This window comes from Delphinapterus leucas, chromosome 4 (genome assembly GCF_059928025.1).
Source record: "Delphinapterus leucas isolate spDelLeu-1000000601 "Yukka" chromosome 4, BTC_Dleu_Yukka2, whole genome shotgun sequence".
Lineage (NCBI taxonomy): Eukaryota > Metazoa > Chordata > Mammalia > Artiodactyla > Monodontidae > Delphinapterus > Delphinapterus leucas.
Window position 1 is genome coordinate 66,036,056 of NC_143132.1, and position 22,576 is coordinate 66,058,631.

The 22,576-nt window shown below is 35.1% G+C and overlaps 1 protein-coding gene across 5 annotated transcripts in view; it reads right to left on the bottom strand.

The window, feature by feature from the left end:
* GSK3B (glycogen synthase kinase 3 beta) overlaps window positions 1-22,576 on the bottom strand; it is a 201,585-nt gene that overhangs the window by 39,590 nt on the left and 139,419 nt on the right. For all 5 annotated transcript variants that reach the window (XM_089910578.1, XM_022561810.3, XM_022561604.3 and 2 more), the window contains one exon: window positions 6,509-6,604. In XM_089910578.1, coding sequence (XP_089766704.1) covers window positions 6,509-6,604 — 96 coding nt within the window. The remainder of the gene's footprint in view (window positions 1-6,508; window positions 6,605-22,576) is intronic.

Sequence of the window (22,576 nt, forward strand, 5' to 3'; positions counted from 1 at the left end):
ACTATGAAATGAAATTTCTCCCTCTAATCTCATTTACTGATAAAATAGTACTATACTATAGAAGTGTGAATTACCAAATGTCCACTTATCCAATTTAATCTTTCATTGTTCATAAAATGGTTACTATAGTCAGCTTGATCTTCCTAAGAATATAATATTTTCTTTTCATCCACACCTCCTTATCTTAAGGGATATACCCCTAAACTACAGCAATTCCTAACTTTAGTGACACCTAAGCAAATCTAAATCCTCCTTCAAAAGTACCCACCCTCATTCCCCCTAGCCCTTCTATCACCCTTAAAGGAGGCTTCCTTTTCCCCTCCACCACCCATGCTGGAACTCTTCCCTATAATACCTATAGTATGTGAAACAACTTTGAATACTAATAGTACATAATCAAGTATATGGTTATATATTATTCAATACTTGCTTCAACTGAGTCAGTTATGTCATCTCTAAGTTTTTCAAAGAGGAGGACTATATATTTTAGCTCTTTTGCATCCTTTATGGTAGCCAGCACAGCACTGATTACATAGGAGATAAGTGTTTTAAAGAACAAATGATTAAGTCAGAAACAGATTTTTGCCTTCTTTTTCAATCCACCCTCAACCCTATCCTCTGCTCCCCACAAGTGATCTTGAAACTTATGTCTTAGCATTCTTTCTTTTTTATATTATTCTTCCCACATATGGACTAGCCACACTAGTAGCTGGATTTTAATGTGCAAGTTTCCAAAGAAATAGGGGTAAAGCCAGTATAAACAGAAAAGTGAGGAGGTCTATTCACATACGAAAATGGGTGATGTAGGTAGAAAATTCAGTAGAGAACGTAGTATATTTATGAGATAACTGATAATGTACTAGTTGAGGTCAGCATGCAGATGGGGTTGAGTAATAATATACAAATTGATTACCTAAGCAATAGAACAAAACAGACAAGTGGCAGACTTAGGAACCAATAGAAATCCCCAACACAGTTTTATGCTTTCTGGAATACATGTGAGCAAAACAAGGCAGACAGACCAGAAAAGGTAGAGTGGACTTGCAAAAAAAAAAAAGTTTGACAGCAATTTTTGTTTTGCACTAAGACCCTCTGAAGACATTTTTGGTAACATGTGAAACTGTAGTTAGAACAGGTAAGTTTACCAAGTGAAAAATCTTGTATTCAAAGGCTCAGGGAATAAAAACCAACATTATGAAGAAAAGTCTTTTAAAAAATATTATAGTGGGGCTTTTTGGTTTAGCTTTAAGCATAGAGAATAATACATATAATAAGCAGTTCATCCGGTCTGAGTCCTTGATGGCTGAAATGACCTCAATTTTCTGCTTACTCTATTAGCTAGCTGGAAACACTAGTATTCATTCATTTCACAGCATGTGGACTGTGTTCTAAGAAATCAAGTATGTAAGGATTGATTTTTGTAGATAAGGCTTTCTAGGATACTTAACCAATGATCCAAGGTCCTCACATACCCTAAAGACAATCAAGTATTAAGTAAACTTAATACTTAATATTAAGTTTTGGCATACATACTCATGTATGCCAAAAACTCAGCAACAAACATTTTGAGGGAATAGATATTCATTTTATTACTACCATTACAAAAGAGAAATTAGAAACTGCTACAATACATATGGTATGAATTGATAGGTACTACAGGAGTTATGTGGTAGGAATAATCATGTAGAATTTGGATAATTAGAAAATGTTTCACGGGAGAAGTGAGATTTGAGGTCTTAACAGAAGGTCAAGACTTGGTAAGCAGAGAAAAAAAGAATGTTCTAAGTGTCCACTAGGAAGCGATAGAAACGAATGTGACTTCTCTGGGGAACCATTAGGAGAACAGTTTGATTAGACCAAAAAAATTCAGCATGACTGCATGATCCCTTCAAAGTGAGGACAACACTGTCATATGTAGCTAACATATTAAACAGCAATAGGTCAACAGAAAGAGACCAAGGCCCTTGGGATTCTAATCTACTTCCTTCTACTAACCAGATACATCATTTATGAATTTCATTACTCTGAAAGAATATACAGACATCTGTGTTATCTAACTGACCTCACAGGATTACTTATTACTGGGATAAAGGGGAATACTTGTTTTAACTTTAAACAAAACGTTACTCAAAATAGGTAAGAAATTTATATAACTATTACAATGTAACCTTATTAGAAACCCTTAATCTACCCTAACTAAACACTAAGCTTTTAAATTCATTGCTTAACTGTATGCATTTAAGGGTGAAGGAGTTGGAGCACTTGGGAAAGACTGGGTTTAATGGACTAGATGCCTCAGAAAAGGTTAAGAGCAGGACAAAGAACTAAATCTCTTGTTTTTCTGGAAAGAAAAAGGAGAAATGATTAGGAGCAGAGTGACTGGATAATCTGTCACCCAAACTAGGACAGTGAAGAGTGTGAAGGAACGTGGCATTAATAATTTCACTGGACAAGCATAAATTGGGACACATGATCACTCCTGTCTTTATGTGTATAGTATGTCAAATTTTCCTAAAGGCAATGAGGAATCAGAAAAATTTTAAATAGGAGTGACAGTATCACATGTGCTTTTAAGAAAGCTGACTTAGACAGCAATGAGGATGTGAAAGATATGAAGGAGGGAACTTAGGATGTAGGAGGTTGTTTTAACAATTCTATGATACGATGATGGGCTAAACTAAAGTCAGGGCAGTGGAGATAGAGAGGACAAATCACAGAACTACACTGGAGGTACAATCTTTACATTTACTCTGAACTAAAATGAAATAATCCTTTATATGCATACTTTGTTTTCAAAAGAATTTGGAGAAAAGACACAACAGCTAATTGCTATCTTACCAAAACAAAACAAAACAAAAAAGACAAAAACAAAAAAATTTTAAGCACAAAGAATGGGAGAAGTGCTTAAACTAGATCATTACTTCATACCTAAAAGAACTGTCATTTGACCAAATCTCCATGTACCAAATGCAGAATATTTCAGCTTCTTGTCTTCTTCCAACCAATCTCCATCTCTGTTTAATTCTCAAGTTATTTTTTTTCCTTTTTTTTTTTCAATTTACTTTTATTATCACTTCCTTTTGCTTCCCATCTGGCTTTTATTCTTTGAAGTGTACACCATACACCAGTGGGGAGGTATTTATCCTCCCCATCCTCACTCTCAATATTGGTCCCTGTTTCAAAACATTAGAACATATTTCCTTTCCAACTTAAGCCTCAAATGCTTATCCAATGAATTAGGTTGTTATGGCTATTAAGTAATAGTCAAGGCCATCTTATTGGATTTCTAAATTCTCAAGATTCCCGCTATATATCACACTAGGATTATTTCATTGTTTTGTTCTTCTGTTTGCTATCTTTCTTACACATCTTAATACCCTCACCTCAATGTTTCCACGGTAGACATTTTATCCCTTGATCTTTTTATCTGCCTACATTTTTTGAGAACAAGAGCTCCCAGATCTGGGGATATAGTTTTACTACACTGCCGCATAGGAAAGGAGGGTTTACATGCTCACAGCTTCAGGAAATGGGGCTAAAGTGGGTTTTAACAGAAGACCTCAATAAAGGCAAAGCAGGTTTTGTTTCCAGACTCCCGTTTACCTGCCCTCCAAAGGCAAAAAGCTCTTCTCTTTAGAGAACATTTTGTATGTTTTAAAAAAATAACTCCATTGGCTGCCTAGCATAAGAGATCATTTCTCAAGTTGGTGTTCACTATCACAAGGCAGGGGAGAGGGGACTGAGTTACCTCTAGAAATTTAAAATTTTGTATTATTATGTTGATAATGATCTACTTTTTTTTTTTTTTTTTTTTTTTTTTTTTGCGGTACGCGGGCCTCTCACTGTTGTGGCCTCTCCCGTTGCGGTGCACAGGCTCCGGACGCGCAGGCTCAGCGGCCATGGCTCACAGGACCAGCTGCTCCGCGGCATGTGGGATCTTCCCAGACCGGGGCACGAACCCATGTCCCTTGCATCAGCAGGCGGACTCTCAACCACTGCGCCACCAGGGAAGCCCCAATAATAATCTACTTTTAAAAATCAATATATTCTGGATCACCTGGATGACAGAGTAGTGCCATGGAATTTCTATGTCTGAATTTGGTTTTGTGCTTACACCCACAATAACAGCAACCTAATGGTGTGCACTATTAAGAAATTAACATAAGTGTACTATTACATAATAAATGCATTTGTACCAAGTGAGAACCCAATTATGTTACATATATGAATGAAGAGTTCACAAGAGTTTGAAGAGACAAAATAGGTGGGAGAATTGAGTTATTATTCTACACATGGTACAGGAATGGAAGCCTAAATAAAACAAACAAGTAAAAGGGCTTTGTATAGATTATTCAAGTTTGAAAAGCATTAGTGTAAGATATAGAAACATCAGGAATCCACAAAGGCAAAAGAATCCAAAAGGCAAAAGGTAAAGCATGCAAATTCACCACAAATCTTCAATTGCCTGCATGGTAATTATAATAAATCTTCCCCACATACCATCCCAGCTAATACTTGAAGACATATAATCCAGGGGAAAAAAATGCAGAATATGACACACACTAATACTGGTGTCAGTCTTGATTTAAAAAAAAAAAAATTGAGGACAAGGACTACTAAATAAGGTCTCATGACCTCGTTTCAGCATTATATTGGTCAGAAACTCTATACATGTGATGAATACTTAGATTAGATTCAACCAAAAAGAATTTTACTTTTCTTTCTTCCTAAAAATAACATGCTTATTAAATAAAATATGGAAATATAGAAATGCAGAACAAAGAAAATAAAATCACCTACACTCTTCTTACCCTAACTACTATTAGCATTTTGGACTATTTCCCTGTATTAATTCAATACACAGAATTCTCTTTGCTTTTTGTTTCTCTTTAACATGGTTGAAATCACTTGTTACAAACAATTTAACTTGGAGTAACTTTGCTGGATTCAAACTGTAACTCAGTTTCTAAATCCAAACAGGCCACCTAGGATTCTCTGAGTTTAGAATGAGTGAGAGACCCTAAATATCTTCTGACCCAGATTCAAAATAAACTTGAAGTGCAAAGACCAAAGAATGATTTACCTCAGAATATTTAGTGTTTATTGTAAACTTAAAAAGAGGGTGGGGGAGAGGGCAACATCTTAGTCAGTGAAAGCTACAACCTATAGCTCTGGCACTAAAATATTACTGAGGTCTTTGATTCTAAATAATAAGTAATAAGAGGATTTTCTGAAGTGAAAAGAGGTGAAGAGAAATGAAGGGAAGTGAAGATAGTGATTAACTCGAAGGAAAGTAACTTGAATCATAATACAACTTATAGAAAGAGACCTACTTTTAATCTAAAAATGTAAAGTATTTTACCTAGCCCTAAATTACTTCACCTCTTACTATATAAAAGGTCTATAACCAATTAAATGAACTTGTCAATGATCAAAACATGTTATATATATACATTTTTAAATATACAAAGTCTCTGCTTGAAATATATTAAAAAGTTGAAAACTTCCAACCCACAAAATATATAATGAAATGTAAGTAAATTGGGAAGGGCGATGCATGCATAGCACGTAACTAGAAGTTTAAAAGACCAGGCATTAAACACACACACACACACACACACACACGAGAAGAAGCTTAATCCTGGCTTTGTCACAGCCACCTATGAAATCTTGGATAAGTCATTTGACATGTTTAGCCAGAGTTTCAGGATCTATAAAATGAGAGATTCACTCTAGCTATAAACTCTATTGAGATTTTTTTCTTTTCCCTCTGCATACAATCTCACAAATCAAACTGACACGAAAACAACTTCGTAATAAAATCTCTCTAGAATCATCTCAATTAAGTATCAAAGCAAAAAATAAAGTCTTCTCATAAATTAGTACTTATGGCTCTTAGAATTGGTTCCGTCTAAATGTTGTGGTTAGGCTTTTCCAATGGCTAGTGACACGCTATTGACATATTAATTGCTTTCAATGTATACTACTAGTATGATCAAATCTTCATTTTATTCCTGCTCCCAAAACACCAATAGGAAAGTAAACAAAAGAACACAAAATATCATCTATAATATGGTCTATATATTAACAGTTAAAAAAATAAAAATATATAAAATGTATATTTTCATATGCTATATGATACTGAATAATAAACACTTCTAACTATGTAAAGAAATTACTTCTGAATTTTAAGTAGTCAAAATTTATATATAAGATCCTGCTCCTAATGAAATTCTTTATTTGAATGCTATGTATATGTACTGTCCTGATCCTACAAGTAAAAATCCAGGCCGAAAACTTTCTATAGGAAGTCAGTGGGGATGAAACTATACGGTCAATGAAACACTGAAGTACAGCTATCTAATTATCTTTACGTGCAGAAGTGCTATTGTACTTTGTACTCTGGCAGCCATCTAGTCTCGAAATAGTTTACTTTAAGAACAAAGAGAAATCCAACTTCTAGTTAACTACTGGTTAATGTGCTTTTTAAAAAACTCTTTTGACTCACCTTAGTCCAAGGATGTGCCTTAATTTGAGGGAATTTGAATTCTGTGTAGTTTGGGTTCATTTCTCTAATTTGCTCCCTTGTTGGTGTCCCCAGGACCTAGATAAAGAAAGCAAGTTATTGCCGTATTTTTCTATGTACTTACAAATATAGTCTTTATGTCTTAATGTACTGGTTTTACTGGAAAAAGGAATTCCAAAGTTATAAAATACACAGCTCATTAAATAGAGCAGACTTTATAAAAAGACTTTAATTTCTGACTACAGAACCCATGCTATACTACCGTATACAGACATTTATGATAATAGTAATGTTAAATCAGGCTTGTAAAAGAAAGATCACTCAAAAATATTCAAGTAAAAATCAGGCATCCTCGTTCTGTCTAGAAAAACAATCTATTGCAATGATGGCATCTGAAATGAGAGTATCTTTTATTCATTTAGTAAAGTAAGCCAAAGGTTTTATTATTAATAAACTGTTGATATTTAGGAGGATCTTAGTCAAACATGGTCATCAATAATTCCATTCAATCACTGAATATTAAGTGAGTGTCTCTGTGTACTAGGAACTACACTATGGTATATGAAGGATACAAAGAACAAGAGATTTCCTGCTATGATAAACTTACTTATTTGTGTGTGGAAAAAAGTATAACTATAATACAAGATGAAAATATATCAAGTACTTCATTGCCTCCAGAGCTGTATTAGGCACCAGGCAAAGGAAAGTATATGGACCTGAGCGCACAAAGTAGATGACGGGGAAGAAACACTAAATACTAAGATGAATACTTTGAAGAAAGATGACATTTATTGCCCATCTCTATAACTCTAGGGCCTGATATAAAACAAGTTTGTTAAAATAAAATGTTAAGCCATTTACAATTCAAGGATAGTTGTGCAGAAGGAGTAGAATGTAATGATAAGTACTTGATTTGTGGCGAATAATCACGGCAAAGTAAGAATTTCAGGTTTTTGTTGTTGTTTCTACTTCTGTAGACTTCATTAAAACTTGCGGAACTTAATCAAAATTTAAAAGTTTTATTCTTCAAAAGACACTCTTAAGAAAACAAAAGGTAAGATAGACTGAGAGAAAACATTTGCAAAACATATTCAAAGGACTTGTATCTCGAATATACAAGGACTCTTATAATTCAAAAACAGAAAGACAACACAATAAAAATGGGCAAAAGATATGACCAGATACTTCACAGAAGACACAGAGATGGCAAATAAGCACATTAAACGACACTCAATATCACTGATCATTAGGGAAATGCTAACTAAAACTACAAGATACTACCTACTAAGGCGGCTAAAATTAAAAGGACTATGTATACAAAGTCTTGTTGAGAATGTAGAGCAAGTGAAACTCTCATCCAGTGCTGGTGGAATTGTAAAAAAGTTATACTCATCATTCCCTCTCCTAGGCAGTTACCCAAGATAATTAAAAGCATATGTCCATACAAAGACTTGTACACTAATGTGCATAGCATCTTTCTTGCCACTGCTAGAAAGTGGAAATAACTCAAATGTCCACAACACGGTGAATGAACAAATAGTGGTATATTAATACAATGCAATATTACTCAGTAATAATAATAATAATAAAAACATGGATGAATAATTATACTGAGCAAAAGCAGATGAAAAAAGTACCTACTGTACTGTATAATTTAATTCATATGGAATTCTAGAACATTTTCTGCCTACAGTGACAGAAAGAAGATCCATGGTTATGAGGAGCTGGAGGCAAATATTACAAAGAGGTACTAGGGAATTTTTAGAGGTGATAAATATTTATAAACTTCCTTTCCTTCTTGTAGTAGAATTCCAGCTTTACAGAGAGAAGCAAGGTGTATTGAGAAGGGAAATCTCTGATCTTTGTAGTTGTAACTATCAGATATTTAAAAGTCAGGAGCTATCCATACTTAAAATATGAAAAATAAAAGTTTTTATTTTTAAATAATAAAGCAAGCACTTATATTCTAAATTAGACCCTTGATGAAGGGTGTACATGTATAACATGTACTGGGAAAAGGGGAAAAGAGTGAAAAAGAAGGGAGAGTGAACTTATCGATAATTCTACCTCCTAAATGCAACTCCACTGGATTTTTTTAAGTTCTAAAGAAAAACAACAGCAATGACTTGAAAAAACATGAGTATTTAAAATGCATACCTTCAGGGACTTCCCTGGTGGTCCAGTGGTAAAGAATCCACCTCCCAATGCAGGGGATGCAGGTTCGATCCCTGGTCAGGGAACTAGGATCCCACATGCCGCGGGGCAACTAAGCCCACGTGCCACAAACTACTGCAGAGCTCACGCACTCCGGAGCCCAAGTGCCACAACTAGAGAGAAGCCCACGTGCCACAACAAAAGATCCCACATGCCACAACGAAGATCCCGTGTGCCACAACTAAGACCCAATGCAGTCAAATAAATAAATAATTTTTAAAAAATGAAATGCATACCTTTAATGATTTTACAACCCACTAATTCCATTTTAAGGCATATACTCTAACTAGAGAATCTCTTTATATGTATATATACACATATATATATAGTCTGTAATATATATATGTAGTCTGTAATATATATATATGTAATCTGCAATAATATAATATTGCAGGCAAAAACAAAAATACAAAAGTAGAATAAATAAATTAAATTGTGGTATAGTCATACAATGATATACTAACTAGCAATGAAAATAAATGAACTAGAGCTACACAAACCTCATGGATGAATCTCATGCAGTGGTGAGTTTTCACTCAATAATGAATACATATAGCATAACTGCCTTATATAAAGTTGAAAAACAGGTAACACTAAACTATATTTTAGTTTACATAGTAAAACTAAATCAAAAGCATGGGACTATTCATTAGAAAAATCAAGTATAGATTATTTAGCTTACTAGAAAGGATGTAGGAGGAGGGACTGTGAGTGGGATGGGCATTAAGTAGTTCTTCTAATTCTAATTCTTAATATGAGTGGTACTTACATGGATATCCACTTTATTATTATGCTTTAAACTTAATATATTTTTGCATTATGATACGTTTCACAATAAACAAAATGACACTTAAGAAATGCCCACTCTCAAATCAGTGGGTATTTTTTGCGCAGTCTCCCTGTATTTATTCAATACTTTGTTAACACAAGGCACGGTCCTAACTCCCTACAAGCTGGTAAGAATGCCAAAAGAAATGAGTGTTGTATGCTACCCACTAGTAAATACATTTTTTTACTGTATGAACACAGATCACATGAACTTATCAGCCATTTGGCTGACTGTCCCATATTTACACACTGTATAATTAAAAGGCAGGATGCTCCTTGAAGTTTCAATTCTTATGTTTTTTTTATAGCCTATGAATATTCCCAGGGGAAGAAAATCTGTGAAATCTACACTAAAACAGCTGAGAAACTTATGACATGTACAAAAGGTTTGCTTAACATACAAATTTTAATAATTTATTTTATGTGAAAGCAAGAAGATATACTATATGTGTGCATATGTATAGTCACTCTCATATTCTCCCTAAATCCACTAGTCCAGGGATTAGTGTCTCACAGCCACTTAGATCTAAACATTTATCCAAAATTTTATACATGAAAAATTTCAAACATGAGAAAGTTGCACCTTTTCTTAAATAGTGAAAATGCCCTCATCTATACTACCTCGATTCTATGATTAATATTTTACTATATTTGTTTCATCACATTTCCACCCCTCAATCCATATATCGATCCACCTTATTTTTTGATACATTTGAAAGTCAGTTGCAGACACTAGTACATGTCAGCATACATATAATTAACTAAGGTTCAATATTTCTGGCATTTTCATCTAAGCATTTTTTACATACCTAGAATTCTCCTTCGATATACACCAGGTGCATGGATGTGGAAAAAAATCTTTTATCACAACGGGAAATAATCTGCTTTGATGAATAGTTATGATATAAAAAAGATTCTTAATTACACTTCTGATTAGTGGTCAGTTTAACTGTGTTCTTTACCTTCAAAATGTGGATATTTGTGACTTTTAAGAAACTTAATTACTAACTAGTAAATGGAATCATTGACATATTCACTATCAATTATTTAAAAGCAATTAAGCAAATGAACTAGCATGTTACCACAAAGTGGCAACAGAGATCTCCTTACTCCTTTGTTACTGCCACATGACCTTGAATCACTAAGGCCATTAGATGGGGAAAGCGAAATTCCAATGTCACAGTCTGTTCTATGTTTAATTTCTCTTGCCAAATATTCAACTACTATAATAATTTTTCTGTTCTTTTTCTTCTCACTTTTAAATCTTGAAAGCACATTCTCCCCAGGCTGGCTAACAGAGATGAAAAGTAGATGGGAGATCCACTAGTCCAGGGATTAGCAAACTTTTTTTAAAGGGCCAGAGAGTAAATACCTTAGGCTTTGTGGGCCATACAGCCTCTGTCACTAGTCAGCTCTACTACTGTAGCACAAAGCAGCCATAAATAAATAGGCAGCAGACTTAATTTGGTCCCTGGCCCTAGTTGCTGACCTCTAATCTAGTCTAAACATTTTTAGAGATAAGAAAAACTGAAGCCCAGAAAGAACAACTTTTCAGAGGTCAGAACTAATCAGAAGCAGAGCTAGAACATAATTTAAATCTTGGGACTTCCCTGGTGGTCCAGTGGTTAAGACTCCACATTCCCAATGCAGGGTTCAATCCCTGGTCAGGGAACTAGATCCCTCATGCTGCAACTAAAGATCCTGTGTGCCTCAAATAAGACCTGGCGCAGCCAAATAAATATTAAACAAACAAACTAACATAAGAAAGACAAATCTTAAAAAAAAATATTTAAATCTCATCAGTGGCAAACCAATTTTAGGAGATGGTATGAAAGAATCTGTTTATTGACTTGGTTGGAGGACAAACAATTTCAGCTTTTAATGTTGGTAGTTGTGAAAAATTTTGATGCTATTAAGCATGAAGGAATAGAGCTGGAGGAGAAAACAGTATTTAAGATAGTCAAGAAGAACCTGGAGGAGTTCTCCACCAAGTGGTGGATATAAGTATATCATTTAGAGGTGAGCTTGAGGATGGAAAAACCCCTTTGGTAGTACCTGATGCACAAACGCTAGGTGGTTGTGAGAGTAAGAGGCAAAGCAGATGGAAGAAGAAGAGTGCTAAAGATGGGGACTCAAAAGACACAAATATATGGAAAAAGGGAAATTTAAAAAGGTTGAGACAGAAGCCTAAGAGATTGGAACAGGTCCTACAGACGATGATACCATGGAGGACAAGGAAAGTGAACATTTAAAGGACTGAGAGGTGGGTATCTGACACAACGAGCCCAGGTAAAACAAAGCCCAAAAGGTGTTCACTGATGCTGGCCATGAAGACTTCCTTTCTGACCTTGGTGAGGTTAGTCGTGAGAAGAGCAAGCAGACTATAATCATCTGAAATGAGCAAGTAAAGACAGCACACATAAGTTCTCCTTTTAAAAGGTACATCAGTGAGGGAAGTGGGAGAACAAAAAGAAGAAATGTTTACCGAGTAACCAGTATTAAGAGCTCTGTGCTAGGTATATTCATTTTCTTTTCTCGTTTAAACTTTACAGATACTCTATTACCCCATTTCACACTTAAGAGAAACCTAAGGTTCACTGAGGTAAACAGACTTCTCAGAGTTACAGTCTGCCAATAGTAAATATGGGATTCAATGCACGTGTAGTTGACTCCCTAAAATGGTCTACCTAATATTAAGGGCAGGAACAAGAAAAGGTTTCTAAAAAATAATTTAAAGGGACTTCCCTGTGGCACAGTGGTTAAGAATCCACCTGCCAATGCAGGAGACATGGGTTGGATCCCTGGTCCGGGAAGATCCCACGTGCCGTGGAGCAACTAAGCCCAAGCGTCACAACTACTGAGCCTGTGCTCTAGAGCCCACAAGCCACAACTACTGAAGTCTGTGTGCCTAGAGCCCGTGCTCCACAACAAGAGAAGCCACCACGATGAAAAGCACTCCCATTGCAACAAAGAGTAGCCCCTGCTCGCTGCAACTAGAGAAAGCCCACGTGCAGCAACAAAGACCCAACACAGCCAAAATTAAATAAATAAATTTATTTTAAAACTAATAATAATTTTAAAAAATCACTTTCTTAAACTCCATTGGTTATACCATAAACTAAAACCTGAATTCTTTGGAGTCATGTGGAATATATTTAGATTTTATAAGATCACAAGGCTATAGTTAAAAGTTAAACAAAAAAGTTGGACTTTTCTTGACAACTTAAAACATGATTTAAATAAAATCTACCTGTATCATGGTAAAATCTAACTATATCAATTTAATAAAAGGAATATCTTGAAATGTTTATGGATTATAGATTTTAGGCAACAGAAGAATAATATGAATAAATACAGGTATCAATTTGGCTAAACAAGATCAAAAAGTGTAACAAATCTCAAACTTATTTTATAAAGTTTTGTAAAAATTCTTTTAATAATTGAGCAATCTTGATAAATCACTTTCAGGCTCCTTTAGCTGTAGATTTTCACTGTAAATCCCATGCTTACTCATGCTTAAGCATATCTGCAATACCAAACATATAAGTTTAGTACCTTGTATGTAAGTGATTGTTTCACACATGTAGAATTTAGATTGGAATGTTAAATGATGGGCAAGTCCCATGGATGTGCACATTATAAGTAATTCTATTGCTCAGAATTTTTAATCTCAAGGCCTAAGTTACAGAAACCATTGTTATGGAATTGCTTTGGGTATAAATATTGTGCACACCTAGCAGGGAGCCATAACTACTTTAAGGTGGTCTAATGTAAACTAAAAGCCTTATATAACATAGTACAATTCTGCATAACCTGGCATCAGTAGTTCAATAAATTTGGAATGTCAGGCAAAGGCTTGCATTATTTTAAAAAAAAATTATCATGGACTTCTCCTTCTAGTCATTATTAAGTAACTGATAAAAGAATTGCTCTCTAGAGTAAATAACTAGAAAACTAACTGACAAAATACTCTTTAAAGAAAAAGGTAAATATGATCCAAAAAGAAGAGGGGGGAAAAACTGGTCAACAGGTACAGATCCAAAAATGACAGAGATGACACGATTGACAAATAAGGACTATAAGACAGCTATTATAATGAGGAGACACATGGAGGATTAAAAAAAAACAACAACACAGTAATTGTACAGTTGAAAAGTATGACACGTGAAATGAAAACTTCCCTGGAGGTCTAACACCACAGAAGACAATCAGTGAACTTTAAAAAACAAAAGAAAAACAAAAAATAGAAACTACCGAAGCTGAAGCATGGAGGTAAAATGGCTAGAAAAACATATGTATGTGTGTTTGGAGTCTGAGTAGGGTACTGGGGGGAAAGATGTAGAAAAACTATTTGAAGAAATAGTGGCCAACATTTTTCCAAATTTGATGAAAATCTCAGTGAAACCTAGGCAGTATAAATAAAGAAAATAACACAACAAGTCACAATCAACTAATAAAAGCTACTGATAAAGGGAAAATCTTTCCCAAAACAAAGGGACACATTTTATACAGCCAACAATAAGAATGACAGCTGACTTAGCAGAAACAATGCAAGCCAGAAGAAAATAGAGACCTTTCTAAAAAAAGAAACTGGAAACCAAGAAATTCTATATCCAGTGAAAATATCCTTCAAAAGACATTATTAGGCAAACAAAAGCTAAGAGAGTTTGTCACCAGGAGATTTTCACTAAAAGAAAATACTTCAGGATGACAGAAAAGGATTCCAAATGGACATTCCTCTCTATAAAAAGGAATAAAGACCACCAAAACTGGTAAATATGGGCTATATGTATGACATTTCCCCTTTGCTTTTAAATTGCTTTAGAAGAAAACTGTTTGAAGCAAAATAATAAAGTATTGTAGGAGTAAAAAATGTCTGACAAGAGCACGAAGGACAGGAAGGGAAAATGGAAATACTTTGTTGTAAGGTTCTTACTTTATATGCAAAGTGGTAAATTATTATTTGTAGGATGCCTATTTTCAATCTTAGAACAAACTCTAAAAAAAAATGCAACATGGTGATATAGCTTAAAAAGTCAATAGGGAGGGCTTCCCTGGTGGCTCAGTGGTTAAGAATCCGCCTGCCAATGCAGGGGACACGGGTTCGAGCCCTGGTCCGGGAAGATCCCACATGCCACGGAGCAGCTAAGCCCGTGCGTCACAACTACTGAGCCTGCACTCTAGAGCCCGTGAGCCACAACTACTGAGCCCGCGTGCCTAAAGCCTGTGCTCTGCAACAAGAGAAGCCACCTCAGTGAGAAGCCCATGCACTGCAACGAAGACCCAAGACAGCCAAAAATAAATTAAAAAAAAAAAAAAAAAGTCAATAGGGAAAATAAAAAACACTCAATTATAAGCCACAAGGTAGCAGTAAAAGAGAAGAAGAGAGAGAGAAGGAACAATAAAAAGAAAACAAATATCAAGGTGGAATACTTAAACCCAAGCATATTAATAATTGCATTGAATGTAAATGGTCTAAACGCTCCAATTAAAGGCAGAAATTATCAGACAATTTAAAAAAGAAGACCTATGTATATACTGTCTGTAAGAAATGAACTTTAAATATAAAGACACAAATATTAAAAGTAAAAGGATGCAAAAAGATATACCATGCAAACACTAATCATAAGAAGGATGGAGTGCTTATTACATTAATATCAGAAAATTGTAGACTTCAGGACAAGGAAATTAAACAAAGAGGGACATTTCCTAATGATAAAAGCAATTTTAAGACTAAACTTAAAGTTATTATGAATACCGTATGTTGATAAGAATGTAAACTGCTGGAACTCTCATACACTGCTGGTGGGAGTGAAAAATAGTGAAACTGCTTTGGAAAACAGTTTGATGATTTCTTACAAAGTTTACATACACTTATCATATGACCAGCAATTTCAGTCCTAGCTCTTTATTGAAGAGAAATGTAAACACATGTCTGCAGAAATATTTATAAACAAACACAGAAACTCTACTCATAATAGCCAAAACAAAAAAACAAGTCAAATGCCCATCCACAAGTGAATGGATAAACAAATTGTGGTATATGCACAGAATACAACTAAGCATAAAACAGAATAAATAGGTAATACAAATAAAAAGATGGATGAGTCTCAAAAACATGATGTTGAGCTAAAGAAGCCAGATATAAAAATATACATATACTATGAGATTCCATTCATATGAAATTCTGGAATAGGAAAAACTAATCATCAGTGACAGAAAGCAGACCTATGGTGACCTGAAACAGAAGATGGGAGACTGCAAAGGTATACAAACAGGGTGATCAACTGTCCCAGTTTACCTGGGACTCTCTTGACAAATCCCTCAGTCCTGGGTAAACTGGGACATTTGGTCACCCCATTTTTTGGGGTGATGTAAATGTTCTAAACCTTGACCAGGATAGTGGTTATATGTTTGTCAAAACTCATTAAACTGTACACTTAAAGTTGCTACGTTTTACTGTATGTAAGTTAACATCTCTATGAAATTAATTTAAAAAGTAAAAAACAGACCATTATGTAATTTGTGATGACGTTACTACCCTAAATACAACCATATGTTTATCCTTCTTCCGTTGCTATATTAAGGCTAGCATTAAAAGTTATCAGAGTCTGTCAAACCCTAAAATCAGAATTATTTTATATACAGTATGTTTAGTCTTTAAGAAAGCAAAGGTATGAGTTAAGATGCAAAGGAATGTAAGAATGCAAAGGTTAGACATAATTGAGAGGCATTTAAAAATTTTTTTCAGCCTCCTTAAGTCACTCACTCAACAAAGTTCCTATGCTCAAGGAGCTCTAGGGCAGAGAGACTTGTACATTATAAATCAAGTTCAAATAGCCAAGATCAGTACAACAAAATTAGCACAGATAATGTGTAAGGTGAAAGTGCTAACAATGCACTGAAGTAAGGAAAAGATTCAGGAAAGGATCCTGAAAGGAGAGGCAAGAGCTAATTTTACTTAAGGAATCTAGGAAGCAAGCGAGTCAGATGCGCATTCTGTGCGCTCTAGGTACCAAGTGGAGAACAGCATGATCTGGATAACTGTTAACAGTTGAGTGCTAACAGAAAATAAGGATTAGAAAATGGATGGATGGCAACATTAAAGGCTAAAAGGTAAACAAGTGACAGATTATGAAGAGCAAGATTCTGAATGCATCACCATCTGCAATCAATACCACAAATATAAAACATTTAAATACATCAACTATCCCATTTCTACTTCTGAGTATATCTTTAAGTTTTATGTTGTTTCTATTAGGTTCAGAGTGTATTTCCGCCTGATTTATTTCAGCTGATTTATATTTGGAAACTCTGAAATCATATACTTAAACTTTTTCATTTTATAGATTAAGAAAAAGCATGTTTGATGTGGACTTCATCACTTCAGACACAAGTCTTAGGATTCCCCAAATATTAAGAGGTGGAAAAGTAATTTTTTCCCAAAACTTTTAGACTAAGGGTACACTTAAAAAATAATTATTATTCCTGGATTTCCTAAAAACTGAGTCCCCCACAACTTAAAGGAAACGAAACTACACGTAACGTTTTATGCACTTTTCTGTAAGTATATCTCTCACACAATAAAAGGGGCGGACGTTCAAAATTATCACACCATTGGGACGTGTGTACTCTGAGTTATCTGTTATTAGAATAAGATCTTTCCATTTATTGCAAAAAAGCATTTTTTAAGTCCATTGTCCTAGAACATCATGTGGAGTAGGTGGTGGAAAGACTCAAAGTACCAGAGATTAGCCTGTTACAACCCTTTGGGGATGCTGTTCATCCCTTATGATTAAATCAATCATTTCATTTGTACCCGGTCCCATCATGCTTGTTTTAACATTTTTTTCACTCATTTAGTTGCAAATTTAGCTAACACCAATAAATATCAAGTCAGGAATTACGATTTATGTCTTCAAAGAAATAAAACACAGCCAAGAATCATCTGACAAAAGCTCTGAAATACATTTCTTTCACAGCTTTGCGTTTTAATGGCTCAACACCAGAGGTCGCCAAACTTTAGCAATAGAGCTGTATGTGCAGCCTTTAAAGCAAATGTGAAATAAAAGAAATTCTATTAGAAATCTGTTACTCCTCTGCTTAAAATCCTACAGTGGCTTCCAGCTGCTTACATACTAATGTGTTCTGGCCACTGCCCACAGCTCCAGCCTTCTCTCTCCTGGTAAACTCATATTCTATCCCCACCATTCAGAACCTTAGGCTCAAACCATAAAGCAACACACAATAGACCTGACTTCACTAAGCATCCTTGTCCAAATTGGCACGTATGTCCTCCATTCTCGTCCTTTCACTAAATGGTGAATATCTTTCCATGTTTCAAGAGTCAGCTCAAGAGTTACCTCTTCTATGAAGTCTTTCCAGATAGGATTTACCTCCAAATAGAATGCTCCTGCCTTTGTACTCTGCTCAGACTTCTGGGATCATACCTGCCTTACTTTATTGCCCTCATTTGTTCCCTTCCTCCCCTCAATGAGTCTCTGAAGTCCTTGAGGGCAAAGACCCTCGATGTTCTAGCCCAGATAGTTCACTAAATCAACATGTTGTTGATTTAGGGGTATGTACCCTGAAAGACTAAAAGGATACATGACCCAGGCTATACATAATGAATTCAATCAAAGCTTTTTAAATAAGCAGATAAAAACTGTGTAACACAGAAGCAAAAGAGATTACGTGTGACATGGCTGAATAATTAAACATCTTTATTTCCTTTCTGCATAAAAGAAATGTTTATTCAAATTGCATAACTGTCAAGTTGGCTGCCTATATCATAAATGTAACAAATTTCTCTAATTAGAAAACTAGAAAAGATGTCACTGAGCTATTCTATTTCAAAGTATTAGTACTCTATTGACACTGGAATCATTTCTACACATTTTCACTTCCACAGGATTGATATAAAATGCTATGTCCTCTGTAGGTAGCCAAAATACTTAACTCTCAACACACACAGATTTTATCCAGTTTCCATCTACCTCTTTCTTACAATATATGAGTGAAATTTTGGTATAAGAATTTTTTTTTTTTGGTGGTGTATGCAATGTTTCCTTCTCAGGGTTCTCCACTGACTTCCAAAAGGCAAGGAACCACCACCCACCCCTTCCCCGGCAAAAAAGTGCAGCAATACAAATCTTAAAATCCCATTAGGAACATCTGTGAAGAAAAGAGCATCAAGTTGTCATGTTATTTGAACACAACTAAACAATTTGGCTGAAGTATTTTCTCAGCCTAGAGGGGATAAACTAGTACAGGAGGGTCCCTTTATGTGTCCATGCTGTACTCCATTTAATCCTGTGCCATCTGTCACTTAACTTGATCTGAGTCCTTTGCAAAACTATGGTCAGAGTTTATTGCCTTTCTTAAAATATGGTGGAAACAGCAACACGACCTGATCAAAAGTTCTGTAGGCACATGCCGTCACTCTTGTCTTCAGAACAAAAATCTTTCAGATATACTTCATATATTATGAAATTCACCCCTTTAAAGTATAGAACTGATTTTTTTTAGTATATCCAGAGGTGTACAGCCATCAACTGCTATCTAATTTTAGAACATGTTCATCACCCCAAAATGAAACCCTGCACCCATGAGCAGTCACTCCCATTTCCACTCTCCCCAATTCCTGGCAACCACTAATCTACTTTCTGTCTCTACAGATCTGCTTATTCTGGACATTTCACATAAATGGAATCACATTAACATGTGGTCTTTTGTGTCTGACATTTTCTTTATCCATTCATCAACTGATGGATATTTGAAACATTTCTACTTTTTGGCTACAAATAATGTTGCTATGAACATTTATGTGCAAGTTTTTGTGTGGATAAATGTTTTCAATTCATTCCTATGAATGGAATTGCCGGGTCATATGGTAACTCTATGTTTAGTATTTTGAGGAAGTGCCAAACCATTTTTTGTTCACACCATTTTACAATCCCTCCAGCAATGTATGAAGATTTCAATTTCTCCACATCCTTACCAATACTAGTTATTGTCTGTCTTTATTTTAGCCATCCTGATGAATGTGATGTAGTATTCATTATGGTATTGATTTGCATTTCTCTAATGACTAACAATGTTGAGCATCTTTTTTGTGTATGTGTGCCTACTGGTCATTTGTATGTCTTCTTTCGAGAAATGTTATTCGGATCCTTTGCCCATTTTTCTATTGGGTTGTCTTTTTATCATTGAGTTGTAAGAGTTCCTTATTCTGGATACAAGTCCTTTATCATATATATGATTTGCAAAAATGTTCTCCCATTCTGTGTGCTGTCTTTTAATTTTCTGGATGGTGTCCTTTGAAACACAAATTTTTAAATTTTGATGAAGTTCAATGTATCTGTTTTTTCTACTGTCACTTGTGCTTTTTGTGCCATATCTAAAAAGTCACTGCCTAATTGAAGGTCACAAAGATTTACACCCATGTTTCTTTCTAAGAGTTTTATAGTCTTGGCTCTTATGTTTAGGTCTATCCATTTTGAGTTAATTTTTGTATACGGTGTAAGAGGTAGGTGTCCAACTTCATTCTTTTGCATATGGATAGCCAGTTGCCCAAATATCATTTGTTAAAAAGACTATTGTTTCCCTGTTGAACTGCCCTTGTCAAAGGTCAATGGACCATAAATGTAAAGGTTTATTTCTAGACTCTCAATTCTACTCCATTGATCTACATGCCTACACTCATGTCAGTACTATACTTCCCCCAACCCTTTCTTGAGGTTTAACTGACAAAATTGTAAGACATACAAAATGTACACAGTGGTGATTTTATATACATATAAAGGATTTCCACCATCTAGTTAATTAACATATTCATCACCTCACACTTCCTTCCCTTCCTTCCCTCCTTCCTTCTTTTGGTGAGAACATTTAATAGTGTTATCAACTATAGCCATCATGTTTTACGTCAGATCCTCAGACCTTATTCATCTTATAAAGTCTGTCCTCTTTTACCAACCTCTCCTCATTTCCTCCACCTCCCTAAGTCCCTGGTAACCACTTTTCTACTCTCTGTTTCTATGACTTGACTCTTTTCTTTTTAGATTCTACATACATGGAATACCATGCAGTAGTTGTCTTTCTCTCTCTGGCTTATTTCATTTAGTACAATGCCCTAATGTCCATCCATGTTGCCACAAATGGCAGGATTTCCTTCTTTCTTGTGGCTGAATAATATTCCATTGTATATGCACTGTCTTGATTGCTGCAGCTGTATAGTAAGTTTCAAAAATGGGAAGTATGACTTTACTCTTTTTTTTAAAGATTGTTTTGACTCTCATTTTTTCTTCCTGAATAAAATTTTATATTTGGCAACAAGTACCCTCCTTCCCCCTGAAAAAGGTGATTACTGTTTTGATTATGCAAATTATTCAACATAAAGTAAAAAAGTCATTCTTGGTTAATACATATTCACAGGAGTCAAAGGCCTTTTTTTTCTAGGTGAATCTCAGCCATAGTGGTATGCTCAAGGTAGGAGTACAAAACAGAAAAGGGGCTAGGGGTGGGATTAGAATCTCTTGGGTTAAGAAAAAAAAAAAACCTCACTGTATTTCCCAAACTTTTAAAAATCACACTCCGCTTTGAGACACGTAAACATCTTATACACACATCATCCAGCTCTTGCTTCTTTTGAGCATCATTAACACTATAGTTCTTCATAGCACCACATGCCAAGATTTTCTTCATGTCTTCCTTCTATTATATATGTATCAATAATATAAAAATTATGTTTTATAAATATGAAATATCAATCAGTATGCTTTTAACAAAATAAATGCCCCTCTACAAGATTCCAGTGTTTCTTTATATTGGACCCTGAAATTAAGCAAACACACCAAAGAACTCAAAAATGCAACCATGTGGAAGAATCTGCAGTTGACACGTGAAGTGTATTATATCCCACAAAGAGTAATTCTGTGCATGGTCTTCTGAGTCGGGTTGTAAAATGTAATTATCAGTACAACAGTTTTGAGGTCACAATGTCATGAAACTTAGGTCTGTGTGAAAAAAGTTTCTTTGCATAAATAAAACATATCGTGGCAACTTAGTAAATCATTTTATACTGTTTGTTTTGGGGAAATTAAAGATTTCAAATGGATGTCATTATTCTCAAGTCAAAAGCTAAACTAGACCACACTGCCAGAAAACGGCTTCTCTGTGCCTGGGCACACTTACATATAAGCGCACAGAGATTTAACCAAGTATTAGTATTACTGTAGAGTCAGTAAAATTTCATAGTAGTTACTTAAAACTTGATGTTTCTTCTGGTCTATGTACAACATATTAATGTAAAGATGTAGTTGAGGAGTTTTACATTAAAATGATTATTCTAATACTCATTTACTCATTCACTTATTTTTACTTTTATTTTATTTTTTATTTATTTATTTTTTTTGCGGTACATGGGCCTCTCACTGTTGTGGCCTCTCCCGTTGCGGAGCACAGGCTCTGGACGCGCACGCTCAGCGGCCATGGCTCACGGGCCCAGCCGCTCCGCAGCACGTGGGATCTTCCTGGACCGGGGCACAAACCCGTGTCCCCTGCATCGGCAGGTGGACTCTCAACCACTGCGCCACCAGGGAAGCCCTCATTCACTTATTTTTAAAACGTTGACATTATGTACATAATATTTATACTGCAGGCAGTTACTATAAACTGTAACCATAGTTCCTTGTACTAGTATAGGGATATTTAAGCTAGGGATTCTGGATGAGCTTCAGAAAGTCCAAAGTTCACCTGATATCATATGCAAAACTCTGGCATGACTACATTTTTCTGGGGGAGAGTCCATTGCTATGAACAGATTTTCAAAGAGGCCCATGATCCAAAAGCTACTAAAAGTTGCTGCTCTAGTCAGTAATAAACATAGAAAAATTTAAACAAATAATACAAGAATGAAAAAAGCAATAAAATTTTTTAATATATTGCATATTATATTGATACATTACAAGTAAAAATGTGTACCACAATGTGTAATGGAGTGTGCTT